General features: G+C 37.0%; 1 protein-coding gene across 5 annotated transcripts in view; it reads left to right on the forward strand.

Annotated features, from left to right (window-relative positions):
- STIM2 (stromal interaction molecule 2) overlaps positions 1-26,891 on the forward strand; it is a 145,778-nt gene that overhangs the window by 96,597 nt on the left and 22,290 nt on the right. For all 5 annotated transcript variants that reach the window (XM_064584354.1, XM_054508975.2, XM_064584353.1 and 2 more), the window contains exons 4-5: positions 21,824-21,935; positions 25,911-26,026. In XM_064584354.1, the coding sequence (XP_064440424.1) occupies positions 21,824-21,935; positions 25,911-26,026 (228 nt within the window). The remainder of the gene's footprint in view (positions 1-21,823; positions 21,936-25,910; positions 26,027-26,891) is intronic.

A 26,891-nucleotide genomic window follows, 5' to 3' on the forward strand; every position in this document is an offset into this window, starting at 1 on the left:
CATTTTAAAAAACTAGTGTTAGATTTCAGATAGATTTTGATAAACTGGATACGTTGTTAGAATTACTGAATGCAGTTAAAGAGTAGCCAGATACCTGATGAAGGAAAATGTAGGTAGAAAATTATTGGTTATATATAAATTTTAAGCATTATAATAGATAAAAAACTGATTAAGTAATGTACTGTTTTTAAAAATGGTAGCTCATTGGGTTAAATAGTTATTATAACATGTGACAACCATGAGGTAATCTTTCCATCCTGTTCAGCATGGGTCTTATCTTACCTAAGGTCAACTGTATAATTTTGGGCTTTACAAATTGAATAGACATTTGGAAATTTTGCAGAAGGTTTAATTTAATTTACATTTCTTTTTTTGGATTAGAAATTTAAAGGAACTGAAATTGTCTGAGAGAAGAGAGATGTAGGCATTTAAATAATGGTTGTTTTCAAGTGTATATAAATCCTAGCTAGAGAGATGATCAAGAGTATTTTCTTTCTGTTTGGAAAACAAAAATGTAAATGTGACATAAAAGGATTTGTAAAGGAAAAAGATTCCTTACCTTGGATGTTAAAGTTCTAAAAGTAAGGAGGATTATAAATACTTCCTTTACATAGATCCTTGATATTCATAAGGATATTCTTCTGGGTATGGAAGTATACATGGATCTCTACATGCTGATAAAAATCGACCAGTTTTTTAGGTGTATGTTGTTGGTTACAGTGAGATCGGAATGAAAAAAAATGTAAGGATATCTGTGCATATTGTTTAGCATTATCAGAAGAGTAAAGATACAGACCTTGCACATTAGAAGGTGTCATTATCTTTGTGCCATCCATTTATATAATATTTATTTGTATATTTACGGTATGCATAGGATTCACTGTGGTAGAGCACGAAGTGTAAGAGAAGGCCTTTCTCAAGGGCCTTTTGGTATTGTTACATGTGCACATATGAAATATTAAATAACAATGAAGGCGTGATTAAATACTAGGTAAGTGGTACTATTATAAGAGATTAAGGAAATGGACAGATTTGTTATGAGGAAGTCTTCATTAGGGAGATAACTCTTCAGCAGGATTTTGAAAGACATAAAATGTTCTTAGAAATAATAAAGATAGAGAGCAATATACAAGTTATCACATTAAAATGAGTAAATGAATATGTGTAATTCCAGACTTAAATTCTAAATCCCTCAAATAAGCACAATTTGTAAATCAGAAATATAATAATTTTTTTAGTTTTAGTCTATAAATCACCATTTTAATATTTGTCTTTTGCTATTAGATGTAATACTTAACCTTTTTGTGTCTTAGTTTTGTCATCTGCTAAATGGGGGTAAAAATTGTGTATCACATCAAATTGTTGAGGATGAAATGAATTTGTACATCTACAGTGCTTAGAACAGTGCCTAGCACATAGCAAGTGCTTAATGACCATCCCTTGTTACCACTGATTTTATAAGATGGATGTGAACATGGTGCATGTGGGGATTTGGAGACTGATGCAGTTGGAAGAGGCATCTGAATTGGGGAATAGTAGAAAATAGGTCAGTCAGAGGGAGACCAGACTAGTGAGCCTTGATGTTTAAACCTGATGAGCTGCTCCAGGAGTGGTAAGGAAGATTCTACTCATAAACCAGTGCTTACCAGTTGGTGGTGGTGCCTCTAGCTGTGTATTAAGGAAGCTTGATCTGTGTCTGGTCTCAGTAGCAAAGAAGGATGTTATTGTAGAAATTAGTGGTGAGCACCATTTACTGTGTCTGTGGGAGGTGGTAGTGTATTTTAGCATTTTTGTCATTATCGCACTAAATATTAGGAACTATTACAGCTTCTTGTTTTGGAAAGCCTTATAATATAGAACAGTTAAGGAAGATGAATTCACTTAGGAAGACTAGCTTTGAGTTTAATATAATGAGTAATTCTGAGAAGTGTTTTAAAGTGTTGTCCAGAATGAATTCCATCTTTTTTTTCTTCCTTGTGATTTTAGATCCTTTGGGCTTGAGGAGAATCATTTAACGGATTCGTACAGGGCACTTATTTTAGTAAATGTATTTATTATGAGCAAGGCATTGTCCTAGTTATGGAAGATACATAGATGAAGAATATGTTTTCCGTCCTCCACCTGTCTGTAGTCTGTTATTGGAGAAAGGTCTGTTAACACGTAATTAAAAGATGTGGTATGATCTAGCGTCGGGGTATGTGTTAGGCACTGTGGATGGGACAATAGGAAGTATGCTGGTCTGCCAGAGGGCAGGTGAGGCCAGAGGGTTAGTTGCATGAAGGGACATTTATTTACCTCTCATCTCTCCCCACCCCTTCATTGGGAGGCACTCTGCTGGAGTAATTGCTTTCAAGATATTTGTAGTTAATACAGCACATTTTAAAAACACAGGGCTCTTAATATGCCTCAAATGCTGGCGCTATTAACTCAGGTTTTTAGCACTTTTCAGCTTTTATATGATACTTTTGGTTTCAGGAGAAGCTGTTCTTAGCTGTCTATAGAGGTACTGGGTTTTCATTGTCTTTGGAAAGCAGTTTATACAAGGGAAGGCCTGTTCTTGAGGTAGAGTCTAGTTTCAAAATGACAAATGTCATTATTTGTACTACTAACAAAAGTCTTTTGTAGTCATAGTTTCTTGTATGTGGAGAATAGCAACACAGACATACTGCCCATTTACTCTATCAACCAACTTTTAAGTGTGCTTAACATGGATTTTTGTTAGAGGAGTAGCATGAATATTACTTGATCAGTTTGTAAAACACTGTTCTGTATTAATCAGAATTGATTTTTGTACTTTGCATAAAGTGTGTCCTTTTTAGAATAATCAAATAGCTTTCTTCTTTGATAAAAGTATCTACATAATTCAGAGCACTCACAATAAGTTTCTGATCTTATTTAATCATTATCTTATGTCAGCATTTCAGTCTCCCTGTTTCCTTCATTTCATATCTATTTATTGGGGTTAACCACTTTGGTGTTTATTATTTTCATTTTCTTCTTTCCTGTTTCTGTTTTATTGTTGACCCTTGTCCTCTTTTACTTCAGGATACTTTTAGAGATTTAAGGTCATTGTGTATACTGATTTGCTAGGATTAGTTATGCCTTTTTAATCTGTGGAAGATACTTCACTTTGAGACAGCTGTGTCTTTTATACTTTTTTTGATTTTATTCTGAAATAGAGAGCACCTCTCAGAATAGGATGCAGAGACCAGTTGCCTATCACATCCCTCTGTACTTTGGGTTCTAGAAATTTGACAGTTTCTGTTCTTTGGGAACTCATGAAATAGATATGTTGCGAGCCTCATTTTTTCTCAAATAACAAATTTTCCAGTATGTAATTCATCATATGATGAAAGTTTTCTTATAATTTAAGGAAGTACAATTCTAAAATTGTTTGTAAATTTGCCTTATTATGGTTTTCTGTGCACCTGAATTATTCTACATTTCTCCTCTGCTATGTTCACAGACTCAAGGGATACCTCAAGTTTGGAGTACAGTAACAGAACCTTCTGCAGAAGGTAAAAATGAGGGCTGTCCACTTTTCGCTGTGATGGACTATTTAGAAAACAGTAGTCTTTCTTAAACATCTTACTGTTCATTCTTCCTTTTCCCCAACAGTTGGGAATCAATTTTATATAGATTTGTGTTAATTTTTGCTTTACCATTCTTTGTTTTGGGAAGTGGGTGGATAGGATGGACTCTGGTTACAGTTCTGTATGTTAAAATATATTATTGCAGGAGATTCACTGTATTAAATTCTACTTTAGGTGGACCAAATTTTATTCTTATTCTTTTGGATAAGGGACTTGTTTGTTGATAGTGGTATTCTCTTCGTCAGAGATGGTCAGTTGTACAAACATCTTTTTTCTTTTCAAACGAGTCTGTATTTTCTTGGGTCTTTTTTGCTATTCTACTGAATGTTACTTAGCAGTTTAGAAGTAATTATAATAGAAACAATGCAAATTACAAATTCAATGAAAATAAAATTTTCAAAGATACTAAATAACCATTTCAATTGCAATATGAACATGACTTGTTTCTGAAAACTAAACATTTTTGCAATTCTGGATCATATATGTATATATATGTTATATTACATATATAAACATATGGCTCAGAATGAATGATAAAAAAAATAGGGTAAATCACATAGTATGTGTGTCATACTTAAATACTTTTCACTTGGTGGATGGTTACTCGTGGATGGTTACTCTGCCTAAATAGAGTACTTAGTACAAATACAGCTTATTTTCCAACTTCTCATCTGGTTAAGGTGCTCTTCAATATGAGATCCTTAATGAGCATTCTTCTAACATTTGGCCAGTCTTCTGTTTCTCTTTCTCTTTCTGTTAGTGTGAATTCTTCCGTATGTTGAAAATGGTGGACCATTTAGATACTTTTGATTTAGAGTGTTTAAAGCTAACTGCTTACTTATTAGTTTAAAAGCGGAGTCTAAATCAGTCTGACAAAATGAAATAGTAAATGTCATTTCCATTGAAGTAAATTTCCATTCCATCATCAGTTGTTTTCCTTAGCATGTAATCAGGTAAAAAGAAAGTATAAAACAAATGTTTATCACTAGGAGCTTATTTTATTTCCCTGTTCCATTGCCATCTTTTTTTTTTTTTTAAGTTCTTTTTTTTTTAAGATTTTATTTATTTATTTGAGAGAGAGAATGAGAGAGAGAGAGAGAGCACATGAGAGGGGGGAGGGTCAGAGGGAGAAGCATACTCCCTGCTGAGCAGGGAGCCTGATGTGGGACTCGATCCCGGGACTCCAGGATCATGACCTGAGCCGAAGGCAGTCGCTCAACCAACTGAGCCACCCAGGCGCCCTCCATTGCCATCTTTTATGTTATTCTCTTTATGTTATGTGAATCTTTGTAAATCATTTCTTCTCCCTCCCTCCCTTCCTTAGTTGGGGGATAGAGCGAGAAGAGATGAAAAGTGGCTAGTAGTTCTGATATAGAGAAATACGATGTATTGGGAAAAACTATTAGACTTGGCAAGAAGAAAATCATTAACCCTCAAGAATCAATTTAAACATTGGTATGGGGAATTGAGTCCCCCCCCACACACACAAAATTAGTGTTAAAAAAGATTTAAGTGGAAGCCACCTGAATGTATACATCAGTGGGTAAATGAATAAATAAAATGTGGCATATACATACAATGGAATATTCTTCAGCCTTAAAAAGAAGGAAATTCTGACACGTGTTACAACATGAATGAACCTTGAGGACGTTATGCTGAGTGAAATAAGCCAGTCACAAAAGGACATATACTGTATGATTCCATTTATATGAGATACCTAGAGTCGTCAAAATCATAAGGACAGAAAGTAGAATGGTGGTTGCCAGGAGCTAGGGAGAGGTGAATGGGGAGTTATTGGCCAGTGGGTACAGAGTTTCAGTTTTGTAAGATGAAAAGAGTTCTGGAGTTGGATGGTAGTGGTGGTTGCATGATAATATGAATACTTAGTACTATTGAACTGTACACTTAAAAATGGTTAAGATGGTAGCTTTTATGTTATATGTATTTTAACCTCAATAAAAAACGATCTAAGAGAGTGAGTAGATAAGAAGTAGAGAAATGGTGGGCAACCCTCTATTTAAGGTCTAGGGAAGAAAATGGAGGGAAATTGAATGGCAGTTACAAATGGCTAGTATGATCAAAGGAATGGTTTTCTTAAGAATGGTAGATTTGACTGTGCTTAAAGAAAGAGGGAAGCACTCTACTGACATTTTTAAAAGTTGAACATATAGAAAAGTTTCAATTCAGGAAGTACTTTGTTCATAAAGTACTATGTATAAAGGTTGGTAATTGAGATTATACCTTATTACATCATTTAATGTCAGCATTTGTTTTCTTCACGAATATTTGTGTTGGTTTATGGATTGAAAAGATATCGTTAGCTAATAAAAGATGAATTTAAGCCAAGACAGGCTTGTTGACGGAATTGCTAGCTGGCACTCACAGGCATGTCACTAAACGTTTTCAAATCCGTCATAGAATTTATTTCCTATGAAGAATTTGAGTGACAATTTAAAAACAATATCTTAAACTTTTGGGAAGGGGTTGGGGTGGGCTGGGAAAAGGGGAATTGGGAGGTTGAGTACTTAGAGAGGGGAGGCCCCAAGAAAGACCTTACCTTTTAATTTGCTTATGCATTTATTTGGTTTCTGAATTATATGTTGTAAGAATATAGAGTTCTAACATCGTTATTTTCCATGTTTTGACCAGTACCAGATATTTTGTGGCAGGATTTTAATGATAGTGCTACAGCTCTACTACTACAATGAATAATAGTAGGTTTCTGTGTACTAGCTGCGTACCCACTGATCCAGAGCCTGTGACCTTAGCAAAGGTAAGCGTGTCCCAGATTGCAGTGTGAGATAGTTGAAGATGGATCTGCTTTGGTAGTTGTCTAAATTTTTCTCATCTGTTTTTAATGAGCATGCTTAGTTGCATGAATCTGACCTTGACATAGACTGCATTCTCTTTTAGATGTGTAATTGGAAGCTTTTGGATGTGTAATTGAAAAAAGGGGAGGCTAAATTTTAAGCTAGTGAATATATGTTTTAGGGCTGTGTCCAGATTCTTTGAATGGTTTTCAGGAATGCCCAAAAAAGTAATCTTTCTAGTTTCTAATGGAACCTGCACTATATTAAGTAATGGAGGCTGAATTTATCATAAAACTAAATGCTTAATAAATTCCTGTGCATAACTGATTGTTCAACATGTTTTGTTGAGTGGCTTGAAATCATAGCATACTGTGTTCTTTTTTACTACAGAGCTTTATTTTCAAGTTTGAGCAGTTTATGTGTTTTGGTAAGTCTTAACTTTAGTGGCAGGAGATTAATTGGGAAGTTTGTTGTAAAGATACTTTATCACCAATGATTTTATTAATCACAAGTGATAAAAATCACACACATCTCCATTCATTCATTAAGTCATCAAACATGTATTTAGTTCTTCCTGTGAGATGGCATTATTTTGGGTTTTGGGGATAGAACATTGAGCAAATTAAATATCCTACCCTCATGAAGTCAATACTCTCTTAGGGAGTAAGATAGTAAACAAGTTTGCATGTGTGCATGTAGATATATACACTCATAAGAGTGCTGGAACAAATAAGCGATAGGATAAAAGTAAAGCAGGGTAACACATAGTCAGTGACCAGGTAGGGCAAAGGCTTTTTAAGTAATGTCATTTAGGAAGAACTCCCCAGAGAAATGGTATTTGGTTATAGATGAGTGTTGAGAGTAAACCAAGGGGGGTCTAGGTGAAGTACATTCCAGGTTTAGGGATCAGCCAGTCTAAGACCCTGAGTCTGGTGTGACCTCAAACTATTGAGAGGATTCTGAGAAGGCTAGTATAGCTAGAAGGTCCTAAGGGATGGGGTGAGTAGTAGGAGACATATAAGATCCAAGATGGACAGGGGCCAGATCTCGTAGGACCTTGTAGGGCCTAATAAAGAGTTCGGGATTTGTTTTAAGTATAATGTAGTCTATTGTACATCTAACTTCATTCTCTTTTGAAAAGATTACTGTAGTAACTGTGTGGGTATTAGCCTCTTGAAGAAAGGGGGCAGGAGTAGAAGTGGAAGGCCGTGAGGCCTTGAGGCTCCTGTAGTGACCTGGGGAGGTAGCAGAGAGGAAGGTAGCCATTGGATTGGATTTGGGAAGTTGATGGGGATGAGGACAGGAATTAAGAATGGCTCCTAGGTGTTATGTACCTGTGGTATTAAAATTTCTTCGAGATGGAGGCAATTAGGAGAAAAAAGTCTGAACAGGCCCAATTAGGGGACTAATAATGGGAAAAGAAAGTTGATCAACACTGAGATCAAGATGCAGAGAGGTGAAGGACTGAGTGCCAGGAGGTCAGGAAGCAGAGGTAGGAGCCAGGAAGAGCAGTGAGATGCGATACGAGGAGAACCGAGAACGTGGGGTCCTGGAAGCCTAGGGAGGAAATGTTTTAATAAACAGGGCACAGTCTGTGTCAGATGCTCCAGAAGTTCAAATGAGAAGGTGACAGAGATTGGATTGGCAAAGTGGTAGTTGGTGATCTTGACTTAAAAGCAGTTGCCTGTAGTGGTGAAAGTGAAAGTCTGATTGGAGTGGGTGAAGGGGGAAGTGAAGACGATAAATACTGTTGACTTTCAAACTAGACTTTGAGAAGAGAAGGTAGCAGAGAAGCTTAGCAGGGGTAGGTGGATGGGGTCTGGCAGCATGTGTCCCATGATATAAAATATAGCTACCCCTTCCAGAAATATCTGGTATGTTCTTGATATTTGCAGTCTAAAACTTGGACTATAAATGGATTTTCTTAGGGGCCTTTTTTGGTCTTAATCTGAATCTTAATGATAATTAAGTGTATCATTTCCCAAATACAAATGCTTTATTAAATCCCATTTTGGTGTTTTAATGAAATGAGCCAATGTAACTCTCAACACTGAGAGTTGTATCTGTAAATTTTACTCCACCTCTCCCCTTTTTAGAATCTTACTGGCTATTACAAATTTTCCCTACTGCACAGCACTTCTTACTTTGACAAGGTGAAACCCTTGTCACTGTGTTTACTTACGATCTCTAGACATGTCTGTACCATGTAGGAGGAAATATAGATGTTTTTAAAAGCATCATTGGAGGATAAGAAAAGTGAATTTGAGGTGGCAGAAACTGGGCGCTGTCCATTCTGAGTTGCTTTGGAAATCTTGAGAAAGGGATGCTCTCCAAATACCTGTAAATTCAGGGAATAGATGATTCTTGGTACAAGACCTAAACACCCCCAAAAGGCAAATACTATTCATCAACTTAAGAAATATATGAGAATATCAACTACTATTCACAACTACTGTTACATTTATAAAGAGGAAGAATGCAGAGGGTTTTTGCAGTATTGTGTCTTCATGATGTCCTGGAGTTCTTACCTAAGTTACTAAGTTACTGAATTTTTGCCAAATGAAGCCTTCTCAGTAGGGAAAAAGAACAAATGTAACATCAGACAGCCAGTGAGTATAAAGTTTATTAAGGCATCCAGAGAATTAATTGTCTTGCAGGATATGCCTTTATGAAATTACAAAAAGAGCTTTATTAAATTATAAGTAGTTATAGGTAATATCTTGTTATCAATTCTAGGAAAAGCAATACTTCTTTGTGACTTAGGCTACTATAAGAAACGGTAGTTTTGTAGTTTACAGTGCTGTCTTCATTTTCCATATTTTTTAAATTTAATTTTATTTAAATTCAATTAACATATAGTGTATTATTAGTTTCAGAGGTAGAGTTCGGTGATGATTCATCAGTTGCATATAACACCCAGTGCTCATCACAACAAGTGCCCTCCCTTTTTTTTTTTTTTTTTTTTAAGATTTTATTTATTTATTTGAGATAGAGCAGGAGAGAGAGAGCACACGCAGGGCGGAGAGGCAGAGGGAGAGGGAGAAGCAGGCTCCCCGATGAGCAGGGAGTCTGAGGCAGTGCTCCATCCCAGGACCCTGGGATCATGACCTGAGCTGAAGGCAGATGCTTAACCGACTGAGCCACCCAGGAGCCCCAACAAATGCCCTTCTTAATGCCCATCACCCAGTTACCCCATCTCCCCACTCACCTCCCCTCCACCAACCCTCAGTTTGTTTCCTATAGGTAAGAGTCCCTTATGGCTTGCCTCCCTTTCTGAATTCAGCTTACTTTATTTCCCGCCCCTTATGATCCATATTTTTTAGCAAAAAATTTGGGTGATATTTTTTAAAAAATGAATTTCATGTCATTGTGAATGTCTTTGCTTTTTCTGCATATTAATAGGAAGCAAGGAGCAGAGATCTCAGCAATATCAGATGGATGAAATATTTTTATTTTTTAGTATTTGTGTAGATTGAAAGCATGTAGAAACTACAAATAGATATGGGAATTATTGAATAGATGATAGAAAAGGCAAAAAACTCTGAAACAGGTTATTTCAACTCCAGCCCATGAAAGTGGAGAAATAGTAAAGTTTACATGTATTTTTTTTTTTTAAAGATTTTTTATTTATTTATCTGAGAGAGAGAATGGGAGACAGAGAGCATGAGAGGGGGAGGATCAGAGGGAGAAGCAGACTCCCCGCTGAGCAGGGAGTCCGATGCGGGACCCGATCCCGGGACTCCAGGATCATGACCTGAGCCGAAGGCAGTTGCTTAACCAACTGAGCCACCCAGGCGCCCCAGTTTACATGTATTTTATTTACATGTAATTTAAACAATGTAATTATTCCTAAAAAAAGACTACTAAAATTTCAGATTATTCCTGAAGGGAATTGGTTTTCCTTTGAAGTCTTGGTTTTCGAAGGGCATCATAAATATTTCTGTAGTAGTTTATTAGTTTTTTGCAGGATAAACATCCTAAATCCATATTAGAAGCTTTCTAATAGTGTGAATTTAGTATCGTATATCTTTTCAACCTGGTGAACAAGGAGCAACAAGTAAACTTTATGGGTTCTGAGGCTTCATAATTACTGAGGCCTTTCATCTTTTAGACACTAATTTCTTGAGAAACCTCAAAGTACAGCTATGCTTTTCCTGGAGAGACAGTATCCCAAAGTAATGTGGAGCTCGACTGCCTGTATTCAGTTCTTTACATAACACTTAACTAGATTTGTGATCTTGGGCAAGTGCAAGTACCTTAATCTCTGTGTTCCTAACTTTCCCCATTTGTAAATGTAGCTAATCATAGTACTACCACCTTAGAGGATGATGTGGAGGATTAAATGAGTTACTGAGTATGTAGAGTGTAGAGCAATACTTGATAGCTAGTAAGGGCCTAGTGTTTGCAGTTATCATTGTTAGGGTTAAGAGATTACTGTATTGAAGAAAAACACAAGCTACAAAGTACTAGAGAAATGAGCAATTATTAGAACTCTACCTACATAATTGAGAAAGAATTAGAAAGATTTCTTTTTAGAATTGTAATGTCTTAACTGAAAACAGTTTTAAATTTCGCGAAAAGTGGCAGGACCAGAACGAAGAGCTCTCACATACACTTTGTCCAGAGACCCCCCATTCCAGTTTTGCCATTTGTCCTAATAATGACTTTAATAGCCGAAGGATCCAAGAGTATGCATTATACCCAGTTGTACTGTCTTCTTTAATTCGGAACAATTTCATAGTATTTCCTGGACTTTCGTGTCTTTGGCTTGAAATTTAGAAGAGTGATATTTCACAGATTGTATCTGAATTAGGATTTGTTTGAGGTTTTCATATGATTAGATCCAGGTAATGCATTTTGGGTTGGACTGTTACAGAAATGATCCTTTTCATTACATCTTTTTAAGCGGCAAATGGCATCAGTTTATTTGGTTACCGATGGTATTTGATCACTTAAGATAGTGTCTGCTTTTTTTTTTTAACTGTAAAGTTACTTTTTTCTCCTTTGTAATTAATATTTTTTGTGTAGAGAAACTTGGAGACTTTGTAAAAGCATATTCCTCACATCACTTGCACCCACTAGTTTTAGCATCTGTGGGTATTTCTTGCCTGAATTAATTAACTCTCATGATTGCCAAATTGTAATTTTTTGAGTTACATCATTCCTTCTATTTATTAGTTGCATTCTGCTGTAAGGAAGAGATTTAAACAGTGTATGGTCAACATCTTGTCCTTTGAAGATGGTAGGGGAGATGACAGATGTATCTTGAAAATAGAAATTGGAGAAATAGTGAATCTCAGACTCTTATGATCTGAAGATTGATCTTTTGCATGACTCATGTATATCTTTGTGGACTCTTGGATTTCTGCTTTATTCAGTGGGCTGTAATTTGTTGCTGTCATTATTTTGATACTCAAATCATTCCATGTTTGGCTAGTGGAAAGCCTTTCAAGCTGGCTGACTTCTGTATTCTTTTGTATGTATGTCTCCATCATTGTTTGAGCTCCTCCTTACTTTCTGGCACAAAAAAGACGTGCCAGGCTTATTTTGTTATTTCTCAGCCCTAGCCCTGGAAACAACCATTTCTTCAAAGACTCCTGGTTACGTGTAGTTGAGATTGTATTTAGAAACCGTGATTTGTGCACTAGGTATGCTCATTGCTACTGAGGTGTTGTTGCCAGGTCTTCTCAGTGAACAGGTTAGAAACACATACCTTTATACCTATTTCTCACTCTATATTAAAATGTCTTGAGTATCACTGATGTCTGATACCAGTTAACACTGCTGCCGGTGTAACACTACTGGGTCCATTCTAGCTTAATCCCTTTCCCTACTTGTACCTGCTTTTACTCATCATGAAAAACCTAGCTCTGTTATCTTCAAAATATTGTCTTATTTGCCAGCCCCCCTGCACATAGCCACTCTTTTGACTCTCTTGGGCTGCTACCTTCCCCAGGAGTCTGCCATGTATAGACCTGTGCCCTCACAGAGCCACCACCCCACCCCGTGTCCCGGTTATGTAGACTCTGATCACCGCTAGCCTATCTTCCCATCCTCTTATGGAATCTAGCCACTGCCAAGCAATTGAAAGATTTTGAAATGAATTTGAGAATTAGAAAAAACTTGGGAGAGGAGTTTGAGTGCTCTCCAGTGACACCCTGTCAATGAGTCTGTCTGTATTTTTATTACTGAAGCACATTATTCACTTTTTTCCTTCTTCCTATAACTAGCTATTGACAAGGGTCCCTGTGAATGGGGAAGTTATTTAGTATTTTAATGTTTTAACCATGTGGAAGTACTCAAAAAATGAGAAATTTTCTTAAAGTTGTTTTGCCAGTAATAACTAGTTAAACCACTACTGTATATAGGGCGCCTGGTTGGCTCAGTTGTTTGGGCGACTGCCTTCGGCTCAGGTCATGATCCTGGAGTCCCGGGATCGAGTCCCGCATCGGGCTTCCTGCTCGGCGGGGAGTCTGCTTCTCCCTCTGACCCTCCCCCCTCTCACGAGCTCTCTCTCTCTCAAATAAATAAATGAAATCTTTAAAAAAAAAATGTATAACCAGAGATACAGCCACTCTGTCCCTAAGGTGATATCTTTAATGACACAATAATGAGGTATTTAGGAAAACTTGATTAAACATTTAGTTTTTTTTATGGCCCCTGAGTCCACTGGTTTGTTGACTCAAGAAAGTGTATTCCTTGCATTTCCTTAATTACAAAAAATTTCTGATCCATTGTTATTTACTGTGATAATTATTTACATTTGTAGAGTAGTTTCACCATTGCTTAGAGTCATTTCCACATGCATTTTGTTAATCTTCAGAACAGTCATATAATTTTGAGACTCAGTGTTTCTCCAGTTTTTATTTTGAAGACATGTTTTTGTTGGGGTGCCTGGGTGGCTCAGTCGGTTAAGCGTCTGCCTTCCACTCAGGTCATGATCCCAGGGTCCTGGGATTGAGCCCCATAGGGCTCCCTGCTCTGCAGGGAACCTGCTTCTCCCTCTTCCTCTGGCTGCTGCTCCTCCTGATTGTACGCTCTCTCTCTGTCTCAAATAAATAAATAAAATATTAAAAAAAAAGATGTATCTTAGTTATTCCTCATCATCTTCATGAAATTAGGGGTTGATACTTCACCCTGTTTAAATTATAATAAGATCACAGTTTCCCTTAGTGTCCATTTGTACCATTTTTGGGAAGCGAACACCCTGGTAATTTTTATGTTCTGAATGTTCAGACATTTGCCAGCATTTATGAAGTGTGCCTGAAAGTTACATGTAATTCTTGTATGTTGAAAGGTAAGGAGCTCATGAGGGAAAGTGTGTGTTTTTTTCGTCTTTGGTACAACTATCAATATCAGGACTTCCCAAGTTCAGGGTGTGGCTTTTAGGTGTCCAGATATAGCATGTTGCAGGAATTTAGTCCATGCTACAGAGACATGCCCTGCCGAGCAGCATGCAAATGTGAGGAACTCACATTCTGGCACCATTCTAAAGATAAGCCTGTCTGGACCATGAAGAGCAGCTGATCATCTAGCTTCACTCAGAAGTCACACTACAAAATCTATAAACCGGCTGAGTTAAGATGAAATGTAGAAGGCTTTAAACTTTTTCATCTTCGATATTCTAAAAAGTAATTTTTAAATGTTTCTATTGTATTTAGTTGAAGTTGCTTTTCATCAAAGCCCTGCTGTATTGTACCTTAGATTAACTGCATTTTCCTGTGACAAGTTACTTCTGTCACTGTAAAGAGACTTCTGAGGCTTCAGTTACTTGAAATTTTATAGTGAAATTGAATTTAGAGACATGTCAATACTGGTGTGCACCTATATTTTAGAATACAATACTTCATATAAATATGCCAATAATTCAGATGTTTTTTAAGCCACAAATAATTTTTAGCTTCTTTATCAGAGAAGCTGCAAAATACAGAACTTCTTTCAGTAACCATTTTATATGGCCAACTTTAAATGTAGTTGCTTTTTTTAATAATGTTTATTCTTTCTCCTCCTTGACCCTTTCACCAAACCTTTTGGTACTTATAAAGATGTTTTCATGCTTTAATAGAAGATAGTGAGTTTGTATTGAACTGTACTGTATTTAACTCTACTATATTATGGTATCAGAAGTTGATCTTTCTAAAATACATTAGTTTGCCAAAAGAAACTGTTATGCCAGTTGTTTTCTTTTTTTTTTTAAAGATTTTATTTATTTATTTGAGAGAGAAAATGAGAGACAGAGAGCATGAGAGGGGGGAGGGTCAGAGGGAGAAGCAGACTCCCTCCCGAGCAGGGAGCCCGATGCGGGACTCGATCCCGGGACTCCAGGATCATGACCTGAGCCGAAGGCAGTCGCTTAACCAACTGAGCCACCCAGGCGCCCGCCAGTTGTTTTCTTAACATTAAGAACATTACAAGTGTGTGCATGTTTTGTTTTGTTTTTACAGAGGAAGAATGGGGGGCAGGGGGAGAGGGAGAGAGAATCTTAGGCAGGCTCCGTGCCCAGCATGGAGACTGACAGGGGCCTCCATCTTACCAACCTGAGATCATGACCTGAGCCAAAATCAAGAGTCGGACGCTCAACCAACTGAGCCACCCAGGTGCCCCAACAAGTGTGTGTGTGTTTGTTTATTTGTTTATTTGAGAGAGTGAGTGAGCGAGCACAAGAGGGAGAGGGAGAAGCAGACTCCCCACTGAGCAGGGAGCCCAACACAGGGCTCAGTCCCAAGACCCTGGGATCATGACCTGAACTGAAGGCAGACTCTTAACCAACTAAGCCCCTGAGGCACCCCTCAACAAATGTTTATTTTTTTATTTTTTTATTTTTTTACCATAAATTAAGGATATAGCAGTTTTAAAAAAATAGTAGGAGAGCTATTAAGACATGAAATACAGAATAAATGTAATGTGTATATTCAAGTTTTGACGTGGCTGATGGTGACTTGGGCTGTATTTTGAAATGTTTTCGTCATGCAGAGGAGGGAGAGGAGGAAGAGTAATGGTTAGAAATTGGGGCTTTGAAGTCAACAGATGTAGCTTTGAATCCTATCTCCACTACTTGTGTGAATTTAGGCAAGTTACTCATACTCTCTGAGCCTCAGCTTCCGGATCTGTAGGAGCAGGATTATAATATTACCTGTAAAACCTACATCATAGGGTTGTTGAAAGAGTTTCATGAAATAATTCATGTAAAGCCTTTAGCCTAGTTATCGGCAATTGCCAAGTGCTCACATAATGTTAGCTACTGCTATTATTAGCATGTTCTATGTGCACACTAATGCCTTATAATTAGAAATCAGTTTTTTCTCACAGTATTTAGGTGATTTTACAAATTGTCTTTGAAGGTTTTCAGCATGTACTTAAATATGAACAGATGAAAACTTATATGGTGATACTTCACTAAGCTGTTTTGTATTTTTAGGCCTGTAACTTAATACAAGTATATGGCTAAGTACACTGGGTGCATTGGTTTTTAAGATTGCCTTTTATAGATTAAAGGAGCAAGTTAAAATGTACATCTTAATCTTCTAAAGTGTATCTTTCACACTGGTCTGTGAATATCATACTTGATAAGGCAGGGGTGGGCTGGAAGCACACAGATTCTCATCTCCTGCTGTCAGACACACAGGTGTAAAGTGGCCCTCTGACTTCCAGGATGTTGTAGGTCTCTGTGATTCTGATTTGGAGACAAGTGCTCCTTTGAAATACGATATCATGAAAACAGTATTTTTTGTCTTTTATACAACTGTAGGCATGGTATGGCAGTAGACCCAATTAAAAACAACAACAGGTTTGGTTCTCACCTTTAGGGAAGAAAAACATCAGTTACACAGACAGCTAATACTTAAATGGCAACTATATGCTGGACTGCATAGGTCCTGCCTTATGGAGGCTTACAGTATAGTAGGGACATAAGGTGTAGTTAGAAATAAGGCAGCATGTATAATGTGCTCTTTGGTACAAATACTAAGTGTCATAGAAATTGTGGGGGGGAGATCACTTTCAGTTGCAGTGTTTCTTCTACTTATAACCAGTTTGTACATGAGGATGTACCTTTGCATGATTCATGTGTTTCTTTTAGAAGGCTGCTTCAGCTGGGTGGCCACAGGAATGCTAGCTTCTCTCTCTGTTGCTGGCTATTTCTAGCCCTTCCTATCTCATCATTCTCCCATTACTACAAACTCTCCTGCTGTCTAAAAGCTTTTCTCCCCTTAGGTCCAGTTATCATTTTCCCTCTTTTTCAAATGATGGGACTGACACTTGGAAAGAGGAAGGGGAAGAGAGGGCAGCAGTTTTGGTGCAGAGTCAGGAACTTCATTCCCTATTGCAGAAATAGCCCTGTTGAGAGCAGTAAGGGGGAGGGATAATGAAGAGGAGAATCCTTATCTTGCCTCTGTTCCTGTGAAAATCCATAAACGTATGCCCCCACACATCCTACATCTCCACACCCACTCATCTCCTGAAGATTTGATTCTACTCACCATCCTGTCCCCGCTCTTCCCTGTTCCCCACCACCTCCTTTGTGCCAGAGCCCTGCCCCAGCTCTGAGTCCCCTGGCTCTTAGAAATCTTATCATTTAGGCTTTAAGTTCCAGGAGTCACCCATGATGAAGAACTGGCATAGCTCCGTTGAGCTATTGTGTTACTACTTCCAGGCCCTCAGGGGGTCACAAAGTGTCCCTGATGTCTGTAGTGGAATCCCAAATCCATTAATGCAGTTACCTATAGCAGATTGCTCATATGTAAGGTATAACTCTTGTAGTACTATTAGTACTATGTGTCTAGAAGGTTTGTTTCTAAGAGAAAATGTGTTTTAAGTTTTAAACAGTGAGTTATTCTGAATGAGGAGACCCCTATATTGGCAGTGAACTTGGATTCTGAAAATGAGAGTTCAAATTCTCGCTCTTCCGGTTCATAGGTATGTGTGACCACTTGTGTGATTACTTGGCCTCTTTTGGCCAAGGTTCTCTGTATAGACTGTAGAGAGAACAGCTGTCTCTCAAATGTGGTTATGGGGGGTTTAATGAGAATATAAGTTAAAGGGTGTAATAAAATGTAAAATCCTGTATCAAAGGAATGTGGCTTTTTGGTGTTAACGGTCCACTGTGTTAGGTGGGGAAGAAAAAAAAAAGTTCTTGCCTTCTAGGAGCTCCTCACCCAGGGGGTAAGGCAGTCATGGGCAATTCCATGAGAGTATGTGATACGTCTGTGGCAGATATATGTACATGTGATTGGGGGCACAGAGGAGAGCAACTATAATCTGAAAATGGACGGATAGGGGAGACTTCATGGACAAGAGACTTCCTGATCTGAGTCTTAAAGGCCAAGGAAGAAATATGCCCGGCAGAGAAGGAAGAAGAAGGGAAAGCCATTCCAGGTTGAAGGAGTGGCATGGGGGAATATGGTACATTCAGAAAGCTGCAGATACGGCTGGAGGTATGACTGGAGCTTAAACTCTCTACTTGTATTGCTTAGTTTGATTACTGAGAGCACTTACCTAACTCTAAAAAGGCAATTTATTGCACAGTGGTTAACAACTCTAGAAATAAACTTGGTCTGAAACCTGGTTTGATCTTTTGCTAATCTGTTATGTCTAATTAAGAACTTCAACTTCATAGACTTTTAAGTTCAGTATGATGATCAAGGTACCTACTTCAAGGGGTTGTTGCGATGAGTATTTGAAATAATGTTTGCAAATCTCTTGGTGTTTAATACACACACTATAAACATTAGCAGCAGTTTTTGTTTCTGTCTTGAAAGTTTTTAGAGTTACTTTTCCCCCATCAGTATTTTATAATCTACTTTCTAGGCTAGCTGTTTAGCAGTATTTTAAACACCAACTTTTGTTTGTTATAATGGAATTGGAATTTGATGAATTTTTAAAGATGGTCTAGATCAGTTTTCTGTGTTAAGAAACTGAGTCACAGTTAATCACCTGGCTGTCATGTCCTAGTGAATCTGTGACACAGCTGAGACAAGGATCAGGTCTCTTTCTATTCCAGAGTTCTTTCTACTGGCCTTGGAATAAATGTCAAAAATCACTCAGAGAGAGTTTCTAGCAGAAAGAATATAAGTTAGCAGTACAGAAATCGGCATTTCTATAGATTTGCAGATGGGAAATCTAGGTTTTGAAGAAATGCAATATCCTTCTCTGGCTGCCCTCTGGTGGAAGTGCTATTTAGCAACACCACATGTGAAAGAGCCATGAGAGGCAGGTGATGAGGATCCAGGTAATTCTTAAAGGAGTGATTCCTTTGCCATCAAAGATTTCTTATATGGATGAATTCCTATTTCTGTTTATTTGGGTCTCCTCACTAAAGTGTGGGAATAGATTTTCATAATACCTGCCAATTAAACATGTTCTACTTCATTTATTCAAGAGGATCCAACAGATAGTTTGTTGAGCGTCTTTTGTGTACCAAATGCTAGGAATAGAAGCAGGAAGCATGTGCATTAGTGAAGTAAACAGATGTTGAAATAATAATCATACAAATAAATAATTATAATTAGTTAAATCCTACGCCTAAGAAGTACAGAGTGATTTATGACCATTAGCGATGTTTGGGAAGCCTCCCTTGAGGAATTAAAGTTTTAACTGAGAAAGGGAGTCTCAGTAAAGTAAATAGACAAAGAAAAGAATCTCATACTGAGGAAACAGCATGTGCAAAGGCCCTGAGGAAGGACACAGTATGATCTCTCCTAAGAAATGAAAGACAACTAGTATATTTGGAGCAGAGAAAGCAAATATAAAATACAAATCTTGGTCATGAGAAGTAGAGGTATTTACTAGGCATCACCAAAGAAACCAAAAGGCACAGGAAGAAGTGAACCTCCTTCCAAAGTAAACTGTGTGCTCTTAGTTAAAATTTTGTTGTTCTAAAGAGTCATTGTAAAGAAAATTACTTTAGAACCACTGTAATACTCTATTGGGGCACTTTAAATATGTATTTTTTTCACTTGATTTTTCTTCCTTTCTCTCCTGGCTCATTGGGAGTTGAGGGACTATTTTGATGTGCTGGAGTGTTGAGATCAGGGACTTTTGTTGTGGATCAGTTGAACAGCCATAGAAATGACAGAGAGAATCTTATCCTGTTTTCTTGGCTGAGATTTTTGTGTGGGTGTGTGAGGTGCAGCTGCACTGTTGGTTTCTTGGCAATCAAGACAAGCAGTTCTCAGTGCAGTTCATGCTGAATGGGAAGAAACTTAAGAGAAAAAAGGCTACTTTGAATATATTAAATTCAGTGGAAAGCACCGAGGGCCTGAACCTTTGGCTGGTATTCTAAGTTATTTGGCTAAATGGATACAGCAGCCTCAGGCACATGTCCAAGCTTATGGCAGAAACACATGAAGGAGAGAAGATTTTTAAAATAGTCAAAGCTTTGTCTCAGTAGAAAATTATCAATTACCTAATGTGTAATTTTTAAATGAATTTTTGCTAGTTAATTTTTCGTTTGTGATTTAAGCTTTTTCTCTAACGAGCACATAGTGAAAAAGGCAGATTGTGAAAAATTAGCTTTGCTTGCAAAAGTGAACTCAGAATTTTCTGTAGTTTATCAGAAAGATGTTTCTCAGATTTATATATACACAGATGGGTTCTTAGGTCTGCTTTTATTGCTCACTTGTTTTCTTCATTCTCCTTTGACCTTTCTGTGGCCTATAAGCACTTTGTGTTCCCAGACCCTCAAATTAAATGCAGACAGTATGGAGCTCTTAATTTTTTAAGGACACTTGCATCCTTCCCTTTGGATAATCTTGTCATTGTCCTTTGTATTCTTCAAGCAGGAATGTCTGAGTCGCTCCCAGTCTTTAACTGTTTGTTTATTTCTCTACTGCTATTTAATATTAGTGCTCTCAGAGTAGCATAGTCAGGTCCTACAGTCGGTTGGCCTGGGTTCCTCTCCAGTCCTGCTACTGACTATCTTGGTCCCCTTAACTTTTTAGTTTCTCATCTCCAAAAATGGAGATAATCATGTTAGTGCTTCATGAGGTTTGTTTGTTCGTTTTTAAATAAGGCCTAAAGGAAAAGATGAATATAACGAGCTTAACTCAAAATAAGTGTCCAAGAGAAGAGATGCTATGACTGGTCATTTTCTTCATGATTAGGGCCAGTCTTCCAGAATCCACTGTCCTGGGTGATCTCATTTAGTGTAAAGACCATCCAAATGCTGATGACTCTCAATTTTTATATCTTTGTTTCTAACCTCACTCTTCCTGAAGCCTCCAGACTTGTATAACTGACTGCTACTATATATCTACACTTAAATATCTAATACATACTTCAAATATAACATGTCTAAAAACAACTTTCCATCTCTGTCACACACTCATCTACTTGCCTCCCTAGTCTGTTCCTCCCCAGTCTTTCCTATCATAGTTAATGGTAACACCCTCTGTACTTTTTTTTTTTCTTTTTTTACTTTCCTGTAGCTACCAACCTTCATCCATTTCATGAGCACATCTAACAGCATTATCCCCAGAATATATCCTAAATCTGACCACTTGTCACCATATCCTCTGCTAACACCATAGTCCAAGGCAATAACCTCTCATTTGGACAGCTATATAAAGGAATGGCCTCCTTGTTGCTCTTTGTTTTCCTTCTTGTCTCCTGCAATCCATTCTCCACATTGAGGAGTAAACATAGATTTAAACACTTTGATTATTAACCCCCCTCTCCCCCAAACACAGCTAGTTCATTCCAATTGTAAGGCCTTTACACTAGTTTTTCCTTCTGTTTGGGATATTTTTTCTCCCAGATCATCACAATGTTGGCTCCTTGCAAGTTTTGGTTCTCAATTCAGGTAATAGCTCCTCAGAAGCTATCCTGACATCTTTCTAATTTCTTTCTTAATAGTTGATCACTGTCTGAAATTTCCCCCACTTTCCTTTCTTGTCTTGTGAATTGCCCCCTCCCCTCTCCCATGAGGGCAAGGGCTTTATGCATCTTGTTTACTACCATATTCCCAGTGCTTAGTATGGAACCTGATACTCAGAAGGTTTACAGGATTATATGGCTAGATGACGAAATGAAAGAATGAATGATTAGATACATGTCCTGTAAGTGTTTCTGCAACCAGAGAAATTATGAATTATTTCATCCTGAATGAATTTTACGTAGATGCTTATTTTAGAATTAACCATGCTAATATTTTTTTCTTTTTCTTTCATGATTTCTCTGTCATAGATTATAAGCTCTTAAGTGTAGGAGGTATGTCTCCATTGTTTTCAGCTTCTGATAGAATGCCAAATATCATTTTAGTACTTATTGTCAATTGAATTGAATTGAAAATTCAATTAACATCCGCTGAAATTATAGTAATTTTATATATGTGTGAATGTATATACATATAAATATATATGTAAATTATATAAATTTGGAAAGCAGAGGTGTTTAAAATATGCCTTCCCCTTTTATCTCTTGTAGTTCATAATTGGACCCTTGAGGACACGCTTCAGTGGTTGATAGAATTTGTTGAACTACCCCAATATGAGAAGAATTTTAGAGACAATAATGTCAAAGGAACAACGCTTCCCAGGTGAGTATTTATTATCCAAATGTATTTTTTTTCACTCAGGGAGAATCACATACTAGATGTTATTTTCAGTGCCAAATTTATAAGTTAACTCTGTGGCTGGGGGCTCAAAGGAAATGTTATAAATATATCTATTTTTTAATTTTTTAAGGTGTGAATTTGCAAGTTTTAATCAATTTTTCTTGTCTACATAATCAAGCTCTTTTTAAAATTTATTCCCAAAGAAGGTAATTTTGGGAATTAGAAGATAGGCCAACTACATCTTTTTTAGATAACATCAAAGGGCCAACCTCTGAGCATGTGGTAAATGTGACAAAAACATACTCATTTGATATGAATCCACCTTAATGAAAAACCTATTTGAATGGGTTAATGTACAGATCCTTCTTAATTGTATTTTTTAACAACAATAACCACTCTGTATTAGTGGTCATAAGTTAAACCTCAAAAAAAAAAAAAAGTTTAATAAACAAAATGTAAATAATAACAACCATTTTAAAATGTATATTACATAGAGGAACTCTATATTATCTCATTTAAGCTTCATGGTTAAAGTTAAGTATGTATTATCACCATTTTACAGATAAAAAACAATCATAGAGAAGTTAAATATTTTGCCCAATTCAGCATTTGAACCCAGATAGATCTTATACCAATAAGTCTAGAATGCCAGTTTATCCCTTAAATGTCTGGAATTATTTGTTACTAGTTTTCTAAATTTTATTTTCTAAATCTCCATTAGTTAACTTTAATAGTTTTTAAAGATTTTTTTTTTTTGTAAGATTTTATTTATTTGTGAGACAGAGAAGGAGTGGGGTGGGTGCGGGGGGAGCAGACAGAGATGGAGAAGCAGACTTCCCGCTGAGCAGGTGGCACAAGGGGCTCGGGGCTCCGTCCCAGGACCCCGAGATCACGACCTGCGCTGAAGGCAGATGCTCAACCCACTGAGCCACCCAGGCGCCCCGTTAAATGTTAAAATTTGCAATGGTTCTACCAGAACCTGGCCCAGAATAAGGTTGCTTATTTTTTATTCTTCTCAAATTTGTTTCTTGAATCAAAAAAGACTAATCCCTTGTTAACCGCCTTACTGTTACATGCGATCAAATGTGCGTATCGCATTTCTGATCAGTTTGCTTACACTGTGTTCAAGGAAGCAGCTGCTGTTGCTTTGGACTTTGGATCCAGTTGGTGATTTTCTACCTCCTGTAAATATCCTCTGAGCATTGACATCAGTATTTCCGAATTTACTGTGTACATGACTATAATGATGAAATGATGGGAGGAAGAGTCAGTTCAACGAGTGTGTGTTGAGTATCTTCTGTGTTGTTCATGGTGTAACTAGATGCTGGCAAGAAGACAAAAATGAGATACAGTTATTGCTTATTTCTTTATTTATTTATGAGAGAAAGGGGGAGTGTGAGGAGAGGGGCAGAGAGAGAATCTTAAGCAGGCTCCACGCTCAGCACAGAGCCCCACGCGGGGCTCCATCCCCCAAGCCTGACACCATGACCTGAGCTGAAACCAAGAGTCAGACACTTAACCAGCTGAGCCACACAGCACCCCCAGTTTTTGGTTTTAAATAAGACAAATTTCTAAGTTCAAACAGGATAGTAGAGCATTAAAAATAGGATATTAGGGTTTTTGTTTGTTTGTTTATTTATTTATTTATTTTTAAAGATTTTATTTCTTTATTTGAGAGAGAGAGAATGAGAGAGAGCACATGAGAGGGGGGAGGGTCAGAGGGAGAAGCAGACTCCCTGCCGAGCAGGGACTCCAGGATCATGACCTGAGCCGAAGGCAGTCGCTTAACCAACTGAGCCACCCAGGCGCCCCAGGATATTAGGGGTTTTTATTTTGAGTTCTATGTTACCCTGGTTATGAGGAACTCAGTATTTTTCTTACATTGTCTTGTGGGAAGTTTTTTTGTATGACAACAACACGAAGTAAAATAGGTTGATTGGTGTTTTGGCAATAAGTATTATAGCCACTTTTTTCTTTTGGTTAAGTAAAGGTTATCAGCGATAACTCAAATTCTAAGAGAATCGTTGAAATAACATCATGGTCAAGATCAATTTTTTAAGTAGTGAACATGTTACTAGGAAAGACAAGTTACAAATACAGAAGTTCAGCTTCCAGGTAAGCCCATTAGAGCCTTTTGGAGTGGAGGAGAAAGGAAAACTTCATCAAGCCCCTTTTATATGGTAATGGCACTTAGATGAGTCCACTTAAAGGAGCAGTATCCATTAACTTAATGATGTGAGTTATAGAACTTTTTGTAGGGTAACTGTAGATACAAGAGCTATTGATAAGAATATATAAGAAAATGTATTACACATTACAGATGTACACGTGCCTACAACAATTCATTATGTTTCCTTTCTGTGACATTAAAATATTGTCATATCTGCAATAGGTAGTGAAAATTATGTTAGTTTTTTGTTAGTTGTGGTCATCCTAAGCTTTTTACTGATTTTCTATACTTTGAGCTTCATATTAGCAGAGCTTATATTAAGGATCTCTTCACCTGACACATCCTCCTCATTGCTTTCAGACCTGGGTGAACCTCCCTGACATCCTCACCCACTTTCACCTCTGGGTTCATACTGAACTTTGTATAAAACCGTTATCTGGTATCCTTTTTACTACATCTCATTGTCTTTCTTAAATTTAGTCTGTCGATATCGTTGCTGTTAATTCATTCATGCATCCATCCATGCATTCAGTCATGTATTACACAGACATTTATCAAGCATCTACTTTTGCCAAGCATAATGCTAGGTGTGGGGATACCGAGACAAGACATAGCTTTGCCTTCAAGCAGTTTGTTCACTGTCACATTAAAGGTGTAACAGGAGCATACACAGAAGGGACCAGCAGAGATGAAGGAAGGCATTTTGTAAAGGGAAAGTTAAGAGTTCTTTACTCCCTGAAGTTTTATAGGAGCCCATAGCAGTTATAGGAGGCTTTGTAATTTCTTCATACTTAGAGGTTTTGATACCTTCCAAAATAAAATGTAGTGGATCAGAGTACAGTTGTTGGAATCACACATACTTGGATTTGAATCCCTGCCCTACCTCTTACTAATTATGCAGCCTTGGGCAAGTTACTCAATCTCTCCCTACCTTAGTTTCCTCATTTATAAAATGGGAATTCTATATATACTAGAGGTTTTCTTGAATTTTGACTAAGCCCTTGATCCAGGACCCAGCATATAGTACATGCTTGTTTTTATTGTCATTGTTATTAACAATTTTATTATTATTAGACTTTGTGTTAAAAGATTTTTATTGGCATCATGTTCGGTTGTTAAGAAATCTTAGTTGATGACTGGGCTACTTGGATTTGAATTTCAAAACAAAGTGTGCCTTTTGGCCCCTTATGTGGTTTTTTCATTGCTGGTGAAATGGTTCAGTACTTTTTATTACATAAATCCCTCCTTTTTCTCCCCCCAGCTATGAGGACTTCTTACTCTCAGTTATGACTTCAATGGACTTTGTTTAATTTTTAAACAATTTACATATTAGAATGTAAAAGTATAGGTTTTTTAGATACTTTTAAAGAAAAGTAATATCTAAATTGAGAACTATATTTTAAAGTCTGCTATTGATGTTAAGTAAAATCATTTACAGTATTCTTTTTCTCTGTGAAATGATAGTAAAATGCCAGAGGTAATTAATTAATGGTTGTAAAATACTTTTGCATTTGATAAATTTCTACATCCTAGTAAATTATAGCGTAAGGTACCTTAGAAAACAAAAACATCAACATAACAAATAAATAATTGGCATACAGGGGTGTTTGTACGGCTGAGTTTGCACTGGAAGGTTTTTGATACATGTTAATAAAGTATTAAATCACATGGATGAGCTACAGCAGTCATCACTAATATGCAGAGTATTAAATGTGTTGTTAAAATATTTACGTTTACATACTAGAAATATTTTCATTTAATGTGTATGTATTTTTTTAAATAAACAGGATAGCAGTGCATGAACCTTCATTTATGAGCTCCCAGTTGAAAATCAGCGATCGGAGTCACAGGCAAAAACTTCAGCTCAAGGCACTGGATGTGGTTTTGTTTGGACCTCTGACACGTTAGTATTCTCTCTCAGAATCTGATGCAAAAGAATAATCAGATCATGTATTTGTAATTTAAAAAAGGAGAAAGAAAGAACATTAAGAAAATCATTTATTAGCTATAAAGGAAATGTCATGTATCTTAAAAAGATTTATAGGGTGAGATTTTCTGTCATTGAAATGTGGAGTGTGAAATTTCCAAGCTGGTTACTGATGTAAAAAGTTGTAAAAACTATGTTTGTTGATAATTTAGAATTAAATTTCTAGATTTGGAACTTTAGATCTTTGTAACAGTTTTAATGTTGATACCATTATAGCTGGATATTCACTGAAGGATCCCTTTCAGAAATGGTACAGTGTAACCATCTCCATGGCACAGAGTATGTAATACATCCTAACTTGATTTCGTTTATTACCATGAAAAGGATTTTCTAGATAGAGATCAAAAGCAGAGATCCACTTGAAATTTTACATGGTAACAGACTATCCTGGCAGAAGCACAAGGTGGAGAATGTTAATTTGGTTGTGTTGAAGAACATTTAAGAAATTATTATGTCATATTTGTAAGGAAAATAAGCCTTGTATTTCTTTACTTTTGACAGGAATACTTCTTTCAGAAAGGAAGTTTAATATATTTAATTTCAAATTCTAAAAAGCTTTGGGGGAAAATGTTTGAAGAGTACACATTTTAGAGGAATTATGTCCTACTTTTTCAGAAGCCAAAAAGGAGTAGCAAAATTAATACAAGAAAGATGGCTTCCACAGATGATAAATTAGGAAACAGATGTTTATTTTACCTCAATTTTTGGAGTTAGGAGACTTGCAGGTTTCTGTGCTATGGTTTTGGGGGTGGCCCTGCTGAGAAAAGGGTCCTGGAGCTGT

This window comes from Mirounga angustirostris, unplaced genomic scaffold (assembly GCF_029215605.1).
Source record: "Mirounga angustirostris isolate CCGP_5_RB_7025 unplaced genomic scaffold, mMirAng1.0.hap1 SCAF_2, whole genome shotgun sequence".
NCBI classification, from domain to species: Eukaryota; Metazoa; Chordata; class Mammalia; order Carnivora; family Phocidae; genus Mirounga; species Mirounga angustirostris.